The sequence below is a fragment of the Hemitrygon akajei genome, chromosome 27, assembly GCF_048418815.1.
Source record: "Hemitrygon akajei chromosome 27, sHemAka1.3, whole genome shotgun sequence".
In the NCBI taxonomy this organism is placed as follows: domain Eukaryota; kingdom Metazoa; phylum Chordata; class Chondrichthyes; order Myliobatiformes; family Dasyatidae; genus Hemitrygon; species Hemitrygon akajei.
Genome location: NC_133150.1, coordinates 44,739,036 through 44,753,174, shown reverse-complemented (window position 1 = coordinate 44,753,174; position 14,139 = coordinate 44,739,036). Strand labels below are relative to the sequence as shown.

Here is a 14,139-nt window from a genome sequence, read left to right as displayed (position 1 = left end):
GATGGGAACCGCCTTTCTGAGGCACTGCTCCTTGAAGATGTCCTGGATATACTATGGAGGCTAGTGCCCATGCTGGAGCTGACTAAGTTTACAACTGCACTTTTTCTCATGAAGGGCCTCAACCCGAAACATTGACTTTTTATTCCTCTCCATGGATGCTGCCTGACCTGCTGAGTTCCTCTAGTATTTTGTGTGTTACTCTGGATTTCCCCCACCTACAGAGACTCTCGTGTTTATAATAATTTTTCTCCTGCTTTTCTTCAGCATCCTGAAAATTCAGACTCCAAAGCTATTTAAATATGTGCAAATTATTTGACTTCTACAGTATTTGTTTTAATTCTTTGGTGTGATACTTAGTACAGAGTATCTGCTTAGGCCTTGAAGAAGAAAGGGCTTTGTATCCATCCATGGTGAAGGGGACTGTTTGTGGGTGGAAAGCTGTACCTGTCCAAATATCTTTTAAACATCGTAATTATACCTGTTTCAACAGCTTCTGGCACAGCTTGTTCCATATACTCATCAGAACGTGAAAAAGTTGCCCCTAAGATCCCTTTAAATCTTTGTCTTCTCACTTTAAATCTATATCGTCTGGCTTTAGTCTTCTCTACTCTGGGGGAAAAAGACTGTGACTGTCCACCACAGAGGTAGTTTTTTTACACAGAGAATGGCCGGTGCATGGAAACCAGTCAGGGCTGGTGGTTGAGACAGAGGCATTAGGAACATCCCTGAAGCTCATGGATTGGCATATGGATGAAAAAATATAGGGGTATGTAGGAGAAGAGGGTTAGATTGATCTTGGAGTAGGTTAAAAGGTTGGTGTGACATCATGGGCTGAAGAGTCTGTACTGTTTGATGCCCCTCAAGTTTTTAATATGCCTTCATAAAGTCACTCCTCGGCCTTCTTCGCTCCAGGGAGAAGCGTCCCAGCCTACCTTCTAGCTCGACCTCTCCGGTCCCGGTAATGTCTGTGCAGATAAATGTGGAGAAACACTGAACTTTGGAAGAGCAGGAACCATTGAGTGTTTGGACTCTACATTCCTCCTCATTCTAGTCTCTGCAAATGAGTTAATCCAAATTCTTCGATTTGAATGCCCTGAGTCTCTCTTGTACTTTGTGATCTCCACTGGGTCCCAATTAAGCACTGTCTCAGTTGTAAAATTGTTTTCAAATCCTTTCAAATCTTTCCTGCGCCCTTTCCAGTGTAATCACATCTCTCCTACAGGTGGGTGACCAGAACTGTGCACAATACCCTAACTGTGGTCTCAGCAGAGGCTTGTACAGTTCCAAAATGACATCCCAACTCCTGTGCTCTGTGCCCAGACCAACAAAGGCAAGTGTGCCAAATGCTTTCTTCTGTGTCACCTCTTTCAAGAAACAATATACCTCTGCTCCATAATGTTGGAAGTGAGTAGGTCGATATTCCATAGAGTCGGGTTTCATGGACTTAATCATACTTTGACTCATTCTTCATCATTCACTTGTGATCACGTCATCTACGCCCTGTAAGGACTCGGTTATCCAACTCGACACAACTGAGGGCAGTCAGAGCATGGGTTTAACGTTGCTCAGTGGTCAGGTGTTGTCAGTGAGCCAGATGGATGGTCGTTTCCCAGATTATCGTCTGGGATACCCTGCAAGAGATGGGCCGAGTGGCCAAATCCACAGACTTGTCCTGAGTCATTTGTGTTGCTGCCGTCAAGCGGACAACTTTGAGAACCAGAATCAGGTTTATTACCACTGACACATGTCGTGAAGTTTGTTTTGTGGCAGCAGTACAGTGCAATACATGAAAAACTGCAACAAGTTAAATAAAACATTTGAAAAAACTACCGTATTTAAAAAAGAGAGTAAAATAGGTCGTGTTCATGGGTTCATGCACCATGTGTGGCAGTGGTGCTGATGGTTTTAAACACGAGACTTTTAACACTAAGCACATTGTCTACGATTGTCAGAATGAAAATCCATTGCTCAATTATCCTTGCAAGTATTATGAATAGTTTATTTTGCTTAACTGAACATCTGAAAGGCAGCATCCGTCATTAAGGATTCCATCACTTAGGACATCACGTCCTCTCTTCTTATTGTTACCATCATGGAAGATGTACAGGAGCCTGAAGTCACACACTCAACGTTTTAGCAACAGCTTTTTCCCCTCCACTATCAGATTTCTGAATGGACAATGAAGCAATTCATGAACACTGCCTCACTATTTTTGGACTCTTTCTGCACTACTTATTTAATTTTACACATACAGTGTGCATATACAATTATGTATCATCATCATTATGTGCTGTTTTGTGTGATTTGGGCAACCATGTTCTTCCTCCTGTCTTTAATCTGCCTGTGGGGAAGACTTCTTCATGCCCTTGTTCTTACTCTTTTCTCTATTCATGACCAATGATTGTTCTTGGCAAATTTTCTACAGAAGTGGTTTGCCATTGCCTTCTTCGGGGCAGTGTCTTTACAAGACGGGTGACCCCAGCCATTATCAATACGATTCAGAGATTGTCTATTGTCAGTGCTCACATAACCAGGACTTACACCACCACCTGCTCCCATGGCTTCACGTGGCCCTGATTGGGGGCTAAGCAGGTGCTACACCTTGCCCAAGGGTGACCTGCAGGCTAGCGGAGGGAAGGAGCACCTTACACCTCCTTGGGTAGAGATGTATCTCCAACACAGGTGCACATGCACGCATAGACACACACACACACAAACACACTTAAAAATTAGAATAACAAATATATATATATATATATATATATAAATATATATACACACACACTAATTCAAAATATTTGTATGTATTTCACTGTACTGTGCCACTAAATGACAAATTTCACACACGTGTCCGTGATATTAAACCTGAATCTGAATAGCCTAGCCACCAGATGACTGAGTGCAGTTGATAGACTCTCACTGCCTGCCTTTGATGCAACATGGCTGTTGAGGAGTGAGCATTTTCCACTGCCTCATCATGGACTATTGTTGTTTTCAGATGCCACGTTGTGTAGCAGGGGTTCGGAGGAGGCCCCAATCTGAGGTGGATATTTAATGTCACTGCATTCCGTATCAAAGAAAAAGTGAAGAATAGCTTGAAGCGCAATCTCCAAATGTACACACAGGCAAGAATCTCTGTGTCTGAGGTTGTGCTGAGAATCTGTGGTTGACGTGACGGAAGTTGGACAGTAGAAGGTTGGAGAAATGGTGTAAGGCTTATTTGACCCTATCCTGCACTGTGAGTGTGTCTGCAGTTGATACACCGGTTAGAACCACGGGCAGCCAGTTGTCACATAGTGAGCGTGGAATGCAGGTGAATTTCTGAGGGTAGAGACCCCTTTGAGAAGGAGTCTCCACTTTCTGTCGTACTTGACGTGATCAAGGGCTTTTTTAGATCGTGATATGCCATGTTCAATCTCTACACATTTTTGTGCCCCTAAACCTAACTGTACATCTTTGGAACGTTGGGGAAGCCGAAATGCCCAGAGGAAACCGACGTGGTCACAGGGAAAATGTCCAAACTCCTTACAGACAGTGGTGGGAATTGAACCCTGACCAGCGATTGCTGAGGCTGTAAAGCATTGTGCTTACGACACATTAGTGTGCCGCGCTACCAGAAATGGTAGGTGCGCTTCTGCCGTCACGGCTCTTTTGGTTAACCGTGTGCGACAGTGGCAGCCCTAACCTGCGTTCAGGTGTCCATATCAATAAGTTTGCTGTATCCTTCCGGCTTTTGTTTTTAAAATATTAATTAATTAGAAGCAGAAAATGTTAGAAACATTAAGCAGGTCCTCCAGGGAGAAGAACAGACCTGTCAAAGTCAGAATCAGGTTTAATATCACTGGCATATGTCTTGAAATTTGTTGTCTTTGTGGCAGCAGCACAATGCAATGCATGACAAAAATAGTGAGGCCGTTTCCATTGGTCAGTGTCCAATCAGACATCAGAAGGCGGTGGGGGGGGGGGGGGGGATCAGGCTGTTCCGGAGTCGTTCGCTGTGTGCCTTCAGGTTTTTGTACATCTTTCCTGATGGTCGCATTAAGAAGAGAGCATGTCCTGCACGGTGGAGGGCCTTAATGATGGACGCCGCCTTTTTGAGGCATCGCTCCTTGAAGATTTCCTGGATGCTACGGAACCTAGTGCCCATGATGGAGCTGACTGAATTTCATATCAGTGGCCACTTACCAGAATGTTAACTGTTTCTCTCTCCACAGTTGCTGCCTTACCTGCAGACCCTTTCCAGTATTTTCTGATTTTATTTCGCACTTCCAGTGTGTTTTTTTTCCTAATTTCTCAAATGGATTTATCAATTTGGGCATTTAAATGTTGTAAGAATCCATTAAACACCACTGTTAGAAGTTGATTCGTCGTTTTGGACTTATGCCACAGAATAACAAGATGTGACCATGTAGAAGGTTAATTTGAGGGCAGCTTGCTGGAGGCTGCTTTTATACTTCCCCAAGAAGGACCTCCAACAAAGAATTTATATTAGTTTTGGTGGAAGTTCTCCAAGTGGTTGCCCAAACTCTGACCTCTCATAAATAAACAAAGTTTATTTTACTAATAATAGCATTAAAAAAACATTTATTGATGAATAAATTTCAATATTGCAATGAATTCATCACTACAATGAATGAAGAACAGCAAATTTCATTAAATATGTCAGTGATAATAGCCTGATTCTGATTCTAAATCAACACACTCAAAATGCTGGAGGAACTCAGCAGGTCAGGCAGCATCTATGGAGATGAATACGCAGTTGATGTTTCAGGCAGAGACATTCTTCAGGAGTGAAAAGGAAGGGGGAGGAACCCAGAGTAAACAGGTGGGGGGAGGGGGGAGGAGGCTAGCTAGAAGATGATATGTGAACCCAGGTGGGTGGGAAAGGTCAAGGGCTGGAGGAGACAATAGACAATAGGTGCAGGAGTAGGCCATTTGGCCCTTCTAGCCAGCACCGCCATTCACTGTGATCATGGCTATCAGTACCCCTTTCCTGCCCTCTTCCCATATCCCTTGACCCCGCTATCTGTAAGAGCTCTATCTAACTCTCTCTTGAATGCATCCAGAGACTTGGCCTCCACTGCCTTCTGGGGCAGAGCATTCCACATATCCACCACTCTCTGGGTGAAAAAGTTTTTCCGCATCTCTGTTCTAAATGGCCTACCCCTTATTCTTAAACTGTGGCCTCTAGTTCTGGACTCACCCATCAGCGGGAACATGCTTCCTGCCTCCAGCGTGTCCAATCTCTTAATAATCTTATATGTCTCAATCAGATCTCCTCCCATCCTTCTAAATTCCAGTGTATACAAGCCCAGTCGCTCCAATCTTTCAACATATGACAGTCCCGCCATTCCGGGAATTAACTTTGTGAACCTACGTTGCACTCCCTGAATAGCAAGAATGTCCTTCTTCAAATTTGGAGACCAAAACTGCACACAATACTCCAGGTGGGGTCTCACCAGGGCCCCGTACAGCTGCAGAAGGACCTCTTTACTCCTATACTCAATTCCTCTTGTTATAAAGGCCAGCATGCCATTAGCTTTCTTCACTGCCTGCTGTACCTGCATGCTTGCTTTCATTGACTGATGTACAAGAACACCTAGATCTCGTTGTGCTTCCCCTTTTCCTAACTTGACTCCATTTAGATAGTAATCTGCCTTCCTGTTCTTGCCACCAAAGTGGATAACCTCACATTTATCCACATTAAACTGCATCTGCCATACATTTGCTCACTCACCCAACCTGTCCAAGTCACCCTGCATTCTCATAACATCTTCCTGACATTTCAGACTGCCACCCAGCTTTGTGTCATCAGCAAATTTGCTAATGTTACTTTTAATCCCTTCATCTAAATCATTAATGTATATTGTAAACAGCTGCGGTCCCAGCACCGAACCTTGCGGTACCCCACTGGTCACAGCCTGCCATTCTGAAAGGGACCCGTTAATCGCTACTCTTTGTTTCCTGTCAGCCAGCCAATTTTCAATCCATGTCAGTACTCTGCCCCCAATACCATGTACCCTAATTTTGCCCACTAATCTCCTATGTGGGACTTTATCAAAAGCTTTCTGGAAGTCCAGGTATACTACATCCACTAGCTCTCCCTTGTCCATTTTCATAGTTACATCCTCAAAAAACTCCAGAAGATTAGTCAAGCATGATTTTCCCTTCATAAATCCATGCTGACTCAGACTGATCCTTCTACTGCTATCCAAATGTGTCGTAATTTCCTCTTTTATAATTGACTCCAGCATCTTTCCCACCACTGACGTCAGGCTAGCCGGTCTATAATTCCCTGTTTTCTCTCCCCCTTTTTTCTTGAAAAGTGGGACAACATTAGCCACCCTCCACTCAAAGGTCATTGGCAAGCCGCAAGGTAGAATTATTCAGCTGTACAACCGCCCTCAGGAAGAAACTTTCTTTCAGTCTTGCTGTTTTGGCTAAGATGTTTCTGTATCTCCTACCAGATGGCAGGAGATTGAACAGACGTCTGGGATGAGGTGGTCTTTAATGATGATTTTTAATCAGTGATTTTAGATTGGTACGGTGATGTGTTGGTGATGTTGTCAGTTGACATTGCAAATGTCTAGAACCTGGTTTATCATTGTTTTCTTCCTTGCCACAGGTTACATGCCTGACATGCAACTACAAATCCAACACAATTGAACCATTTTGGGATCTTTCACTGGAATTTCCAGAGCGATATCATTGTCTTCAGAAGGGTGCGAACCAGCATAAAGAATGCACCCTGACAGAAATGCTGGCAAAGTTTACAGAAACCGAGGCGCTGGAGGGGAGGATTTACGCCTGCGACCAGTGTAACAGTAAGTGATGCGAGTTTTCCGCTCACTTTCATGTACGTATGTCGCAAGCGCCATGCGATCTCCTGTGGTAATTATTTTTAACATACACATCAGTGGAGCCAAGTGACACTGTGTGTATTTGTTCAGTCCATTGTCGTTCGACTTCTTTGATGAAACACAATCTATAATGACTCTATCTTGCCACAGCTACTGAAAGAGTTAGTGCAAAGGCTCTAGCTACTGTATAGAACGGCCGGCTCCACATAATCCTTGCGAACCAGCATAAAGAATGCACCCTGACTGAAATGCTGGCAAAGTTTACAGAAACTGAGGCCCAAAAACCCACCTGTCAACATCTTAAGATTTCAAAGTAATGAAACACTCTGGTTTCCTCAGCTGTGTAAGTCTGGGGAAAACGGTCTCCGGCCCCACCAAACATGTGAGATTGAGATGTGAGCCCATCCCAAACCCCGGTTTGTGTGGATGCTGTGTAATTCGTTACCCTATTACAAATGGGTGCCATGAAATAACGGACAGTACACAGCATACAATTAAACGATTTAGCTTTATAATTCTTAATTTGATAAAGGGTTAGTAAGGAAAGAGCAAAAAAAAAAGGGCCCATTTTAATGAAACAGTCTAACGTGCACAAGTTGGAGCTCACGGTTTCCCCGACGTCAGTCCTCCATTGATCACCCAAGGCTTTGTCGAATCACGGCCCTGCTCCGAGTCGAACCCTACGACCTCTTCTCTCTGGCGTCTTCTCTCTTCATCCCTCTCTAACAAAAGCCCCAAGCACAACCTTAGTGTCCCTCACCAGAGAAACCTCCCCTCAATCCGACCATCCTAATTGAATGGCACACAATTCTCCTCTCTCTTATCTTCAACAGTAGCCCAAACATAAGCGGAAAAACAAGCAGCTCCCCCAGAACAGTGCAAATTATCTATCTTATCTACCCTAATCTGTTATTACAGCATCACCGGCGCCACCCTGCTCACCATCAGTGACATATATACAAAAACATGATGGAAAAGGTGCGACCATGAAGGATCACACCTCATGGACCATTTCTCCTACTCTCATGGCTACGTAGCATCCACACCAGGGCCACCAGACTCAAAAACAGCTAATCTCCTCAAGCAGTAAAACTGATCAACACCTCTACCAATTAACCGTTCCCTTCACCACAACTTTATCATTTCCTGTTAGAGTCTCCTTATGTACAGACTAACGTCATTTTATGGACATACTGTCTTTGTATGTAAGCTAATTTATGCATTTATATTTATTGTGTATCTTTTTATTATTTTGTTTTCTTTATCTTATTGTGGGTTTTTTGTTCTGCATTGAATGCGGAGTAACAATTATTTTGTTCTACTTTACTGACATTAAACAATCTTGAATCTTGATGTCACTGTATATTACCCTGAGATTCATTCACAGTAGCTGCAAAGAAACACAATAGAATCAATGAGAAACTACACACAAATAAAGACAAACAGCCAATGTGTAAGAGAAGACAAACTGCAAATACAAAAATAGAGATATTTGGATATTTGGCCGAATTTGGAGTATTGTGTACAGTTCTGGTCACCGAATTATAGGAAAGATGTCAACAAAATAGAGAGAGTACAGAGAAGATTTACTAGAATGTTACCTGAGTTTCAGCACCTAAGTTACAGGGAAAGGTTGAACAAGTTAGGTCTTTATTCTTTGGAGCGTAGAAGGTTGAGGGGGGACTTGATAGAGGCATTTAAAATTATGAGGAGGATAGAGTTGACGTGGATAGGCTTTTTCATTGAGAGTAGGGGAGATTCAAACAAGAGGACATGAGTTGAGAGTTAGGGGGCAAAAGTATAAGGGTAACACGAGGGGGAATTTCTTTACTCAGAGAGTGGTAGCTGTGTGGAACGAGCTTCCAGTAGAAGTGGTAGAGGCAGGTTCGGTATAGATAGATAGATACTTTATTCATCCCCATGGGGAAATTCAACATTTTTTCCAATGTTCCATACACTTATTGTAGCAAAACTAATTACATACAATACTTAACTCAGTAAAAATATGATATGCATCTAAAATCACCCTCTCAAAAAGCATTAATAATAGCTTTTAAAAAGTTCTTAAGTAGTTTACTTAAATACATTGAGTCCTAACCCCGGCACTTTAACCTATCTTACTCCTGGCGGTTGAATTGTAAAGCCGAATGGCATTGGGGAGTATTGATCTCTTCATCCTGTCTGAGGAGCATTGCATCGATAGCAATTGTATTGCTATTGTATTTTCATTTAAAGTATTGTCATTTAAAGTAAAATTGGATAGGTATATGAACAGGAAAGGAATGGAGGGTTATGGGCTGAGTGCGGGTCAGTGGGACTAGGTGAGAATAAGCGTTTGGCACGGACTAGAAGGGCCGAGATGGCCTGTTTCCATGCTGTAATTGTTATATGGTTATAGATACAGTGAGTTCCGGTTAAATGGGACATATTGTGACCAGTACATTTTGGTCCAATTAAAGCAGCTGCCCCAATTAGCCAAAGTTTCATGGAAGTAGTTTTAAAAAAGCATAAAAAAGACAAACTACCATTTAACAAATTATGTATTTAAATGAAATACAGAACAAATTAGAACACTATCAGTACTTGTACGGTACTATAAACCTGTGTTTTAGTTCCTAATAGTTATTGGTGGAGGAATTCATCCGGTGTGTGCCGCTTTGTTCTTTTGATTGACTGTAAATGAACAAAATCAGCGGAGGCACCTAGTGTAGATGAAGGACTGCCTTCAAACAGCGTTTTCAATGATTCCATCCTCCAAATGTTACTTTTCATTGTAACATCCAAGATGCTTGTCAATACCATCATAATTCCTAATTTGTTAAAATAGTGAAATTGTTTCATTTTCATTGCCGGTCATTTCTGGCATCTCCAGACCTGACTGCTTGAAACCACAGTGAGCAAAACAGTTCTGAACTGTCTTACTGCTTATTTTGTGCCAACTAACAGTGACAAAAATCGCTGCTTTTTGAATATGAACATGCGCAACTGGTGCTATTTGAATACCGTTCGTTCTAAGCACGGTGTTGTATCTAACAACTACAGAGGTGCTTGTGTCTGACGCTATTTAGAAAACTGTTCGGTAACTGTCTCCAGCCCCAGTTAAGTGCATAGTTTCCTAAATAAACAAAGAGAATTACGATCAATATTATCAATAATATTGATAACGTGTTGTAGAGTCCTTGAAAGTGTGTCCATAGGTTGTGGAATCATTTCTGTGTTGAAATTGATGAAGTTATCCACACTGGTTCAGGAGCCTGATGGTTGAAGGTTAATAACTTGTCAAAGAATTTCATCCCCAATTTACTGTAAGAGACTTTACTTTGTTACCAAACAGAAATAAAGACACAGACTTTATACGGTTAACCCTTTAATATGTGATCATAGAGAAGTGTTTCAAGACTCTGCCAATGTCAGGTTACATCTTAAATGTATACAGTAAATTTTGGGCAATAGCCAATAGCTAAACATACTTGGTCAGCGATTTCAAGAAGCACTTGTTAAGTATCAGCCAGTCTACAAATGTTTCCGTGCGGTGCACTAAATTAGAACTGTACGTCCACATTCAGTTTCCCTATTAGCCAGACAGACTGGGAGAAAGGTTAGCAATACCTCATTATTGGCAAGACAGAGTCTGTGTCTTATCCTGTTACCTTCATGACCCAAATAGTGGGCAAAACTTAACTAGTCAATATTGACAACAAAATTTAATTTTCTTCCACAGTTCCCTCCTTTTTGATCATTCAATCAACCTTATCCCTCGTCCACCTTTTCAGGACACATCCCTATTTCCTCAGGATAGGGAATGTCATACCCAAGGGGTAAAGGCCTCATGTTTAAATAAGCTTCTTCCTCATATTCTGGATTGAAAGATCCCAGTTTAACTTGTGGGGATAATTTTACAGGAAGAGCTTGAGGCCGAACTATTCAGGAACGGGCACATCATGTGACCATGACCACTAGTATGATCATTACCATAATTAGCCTTTAATGGATCAGGGTTCCCCACCCTGTCATTCCTTTCTCTGCACCTGCTCCTTACCATTAACTAATCTGTCCTGTTTTTCTGGCACCAGAACTTTTCAGGTGTTTGAGTAGCTACATGCAATCTAGGCCCAATATGATTTGTTAAATTGTAGTTGGGCATTTACCATCCCTCAATTTCCCTTAAAGAATACCGATCCAATTGACATTCATGTAGCCTGTTCTTCTGTTGATTATCTGTTGCCTCCTGCATCCCATTCCTTCCTTTCATCTGGCCAGTAAAAGCTTTTAAAATTGCTGATTATTTCATCAAAACATTCTTGCTTCTTTTTATCGAAGGGATTTGGCTTTGAGCATAGGAATTCCAGTCAATCTCACTGTATCTTCTGGCCCCAAGCGTTTCGGAGAAGGGGTACTCAACCTGTATTTGCATTAATGAGCAGATATACAGGGGTACCTAAGAAAGTATATTTTCATATGTGAGATACTTTGCTCTTTAAGAACAGATATAATCCATATTTTTAACAAGTATTTGCAATTTCTTAAGCTCATTGCTTTCCATTCTCACTAGACTAAATTGTCCTACACTTGTTTGAACATAGCATATAGAAATCTACAGCGCATTACAAGCCCTTCGGCCCACAATGTTTTACCGACCGTGTATCCTACTCTAGAAACTGCCTAGAATTACCCTACCGCATAGCTCTCTATTCTCTAAGCTCTGTGGACCTATCTAAGAGGCTCTTAAAATATCCTATTATTTCTGCCTCCACCACCGTCACCAGCAGCCCATTCCACGCACTCACCACTCTCTGCGTGAAAAACTTACCCCTGACACCTCCTCTGTACCCACTTCCAGGTACCTTAAAACTACGCCCCCTCGTAATAGCCATTTCAGCCCTGGCTATCCACACGATCGATGCCTCTCATCATCTTGTACACCTCTATCAGGTCACCTCTTATCCTCCGTTGCTCCAAGGAGAAAAGGCCAAGTTCACTCAACTTATTCTCACAAGGCATGCTCTCCAATCCAGGCAACATCCTTGTAAATCTCCTCCGCACCCTTTCTATGGTTTCCACATCCTTCCTGTAGTAAGGTGACCAGAACTGAACACAGTACTCCAAGTGGGGTCTGACCAAGGTCTTGTATAGCTGTAACAGTACCTCACGGCTCTTGAACTCAGTTTGCAGTAGAATAAAAGTCTAGGAACTCAGCACAATGTGTCTGAGACTTCTAACTGCTAAGCAGACCGCCCTTCCTTGGGACAGAGCTAATTTCAAAAACACAGCTGAAGCCTGTACTGTTCAAAGGTCTGGAATAGCCCATGATCTGAAAAGGCATCAGTTCTTGATGCATTTAACTGAAAGTCTGAATTAACATTTTAATTAACCAGAGATGAAATGTACACAAATACTGGCATTTGGTATAACTCTGTGCTGTTTAAAAATAATATTGCTGTTACCTTTCAGGCAAACGGCGAAAATCCTCACCAAAGCCTCTTGTCCTGACAGAAGCTCAAAAACAGCTAATGATATATAGACTACCTCAGGTCCTCCGTTTGCACCTTAAACGATTCAGGTAGGATGAATTTGCTACAGCTTCGAAGGATTCTTCTGGTACCTATCAATTTGTGCAACTCTTGAACATTGATTTGGTACTGGCTCTGTTAGCAGTCCACAAAAATGAACGTCACTTTATCGCTGCACAGATTTTCAGTAAAAAATCCAGACTGTGTTCTGGTTCTGCTTTAGTTTATCCACATAATGCATGTGTATTTTTGTGAAGTCCTGAAATAACTTATGTCTCTCCCCTCCTGTACAACTTGGCAAGCCACTGGGGAAGACTCTTTGAAAGTAATACCTGTACTTAATGTTCTGCTGCATTAAATGTCAATTTCCAAGCCTCAAATTGTGGGTGTAAAAAACCTTGCTTTAGTCAGAGGCTGGCGAATCTGTGGAATTCTTTGCCATGGAGGCCAAATCATTGGGTATATTTAAAATGGAGGTTGATAGGTTCTTGAGTAGTTAGGGTATCAAAGGTATTATGGAGAATGGGCTTGAGAAAGCTACTAAATCAGCCATGGGGAGCAGACTTGATGGCCTGGTTCTGCTCCTATGGCTGATGGTGAGAAAAGGGAGGGTTTGTTTTAAGAACGCTGTTACTGAAGGAGCAGAGAGAAGCTGTTGAGTGGTAAACACAGCACAATCCAGTTTCTAAGTAAACTGGGCTGCATGAAGACTTTGATTTATTTCTACATCATTGTGTCATACAACATGGAAATGGACCTCCTGTTCCAACTAGTCCATGCCCACCAAGATATCCCCATCCAAGCTGGTCCCATTTGCCTGTTTGGCCCACAACCTTCTCGACATTCCCTACCCAAGTACCTGTCCAAATGTCTTTTAAAAATAGTCAGTGTTCCTGACTCAACCACTTCCTCTGGCAGCTCAATCCATGTAGATACCACCATCTGTGGTGAAGTTGCTCATCGGGTCTCTTTTGAAACCTCTGCCCTCTCATCTTAAGCCTATGCTCTCTAGTTCTTGATTTGCCCATCCTGGGGGAAAGAAATGCTGTATTCATCCTAACTCATGATTGTATACTCCTCTGTAAGTTCACCCTTCAGTCTCTTGCACTCCATAGAATAAAGTCCTCACCTCTCCATCCTTTCCCTATAACTCAGTCCCTCAGCCCTGGCAATATCCCTGGAAATCTCTTCTGCGCTGCTTCCAGCTTAATAACATCTTTCATGTAGCAGGGCAAGCAAAACTGAAGACAATTCCGTGCTGTATCTCAATAAAAATAATAAATGATCCTTAGCCAGGTTTCCACAAAGGCTATAATATCCCAATTCCACATAGCTATCCAAGCCCTCAGTTCATCAGACACTTTCACACTTTGAAATCAATGCAACTTACTCCAACAGAGTTTCTTTGGCTACTGGCCATTCTCCTGCCTGTCATGCCTACTAACCCTCACTGATTTCCCAATCAGTTTCCAGCCTCCTATTTACTTTACTTTGTCACCAAACAATTGATACTAGAGTGTACAATCATCACAGTGATATTTGTTTCTGCACTTCGCGCTCCCTGAAGTACAAATCAAAGTAAATATAATAAAAATTTAAATTATTAATCATAATTAGAAAATAGAAAAGGGAAAGTAAGGTAGTGCAAGTTAGGTCTGGATATTTGAAAGGTACGGCCCAGATCCGGGTCAGGATCTGTTCAGCAGTCTTATCACAGTTGGAAAGAAGCTGTTCCCAAATCTGGCTGTACAAGTCTTCAAGCTCCTGAA

The 14,139-nt window shown here is 42.2% G+C and overlaps 1 protein-coding gene across 5 annotated transcripts in view; it reads left to right on the top strand.

The window, feature by feature from the left end:
- LOC140717337 (ubiquitin carboxyl-terminal hydrolase 49-like) overlaps positions 1–14,139 on the top strand; it is a 93,781-nt gene that overhangs the window by 63,090 nt on the left and 16,552 nt on the right. For all 5 annotated transcript variants that reach the window (XM_073030819.1, XM_073030822.1, XM_073030818.1 and 2 more), the window contains exons 4-5: positions 6,626–6,824; positions 12,312–12,420. In XM_073030819.1, the coding sequence (XP_072886920.1) occupies positions 6,626–6,824; positions 12,312–12,420 (308 nt within the window). The remainder of the gene's footprint in view (positions 1–6,625; positions 6,825–12,311; positions 12,421–14,139) is intronic.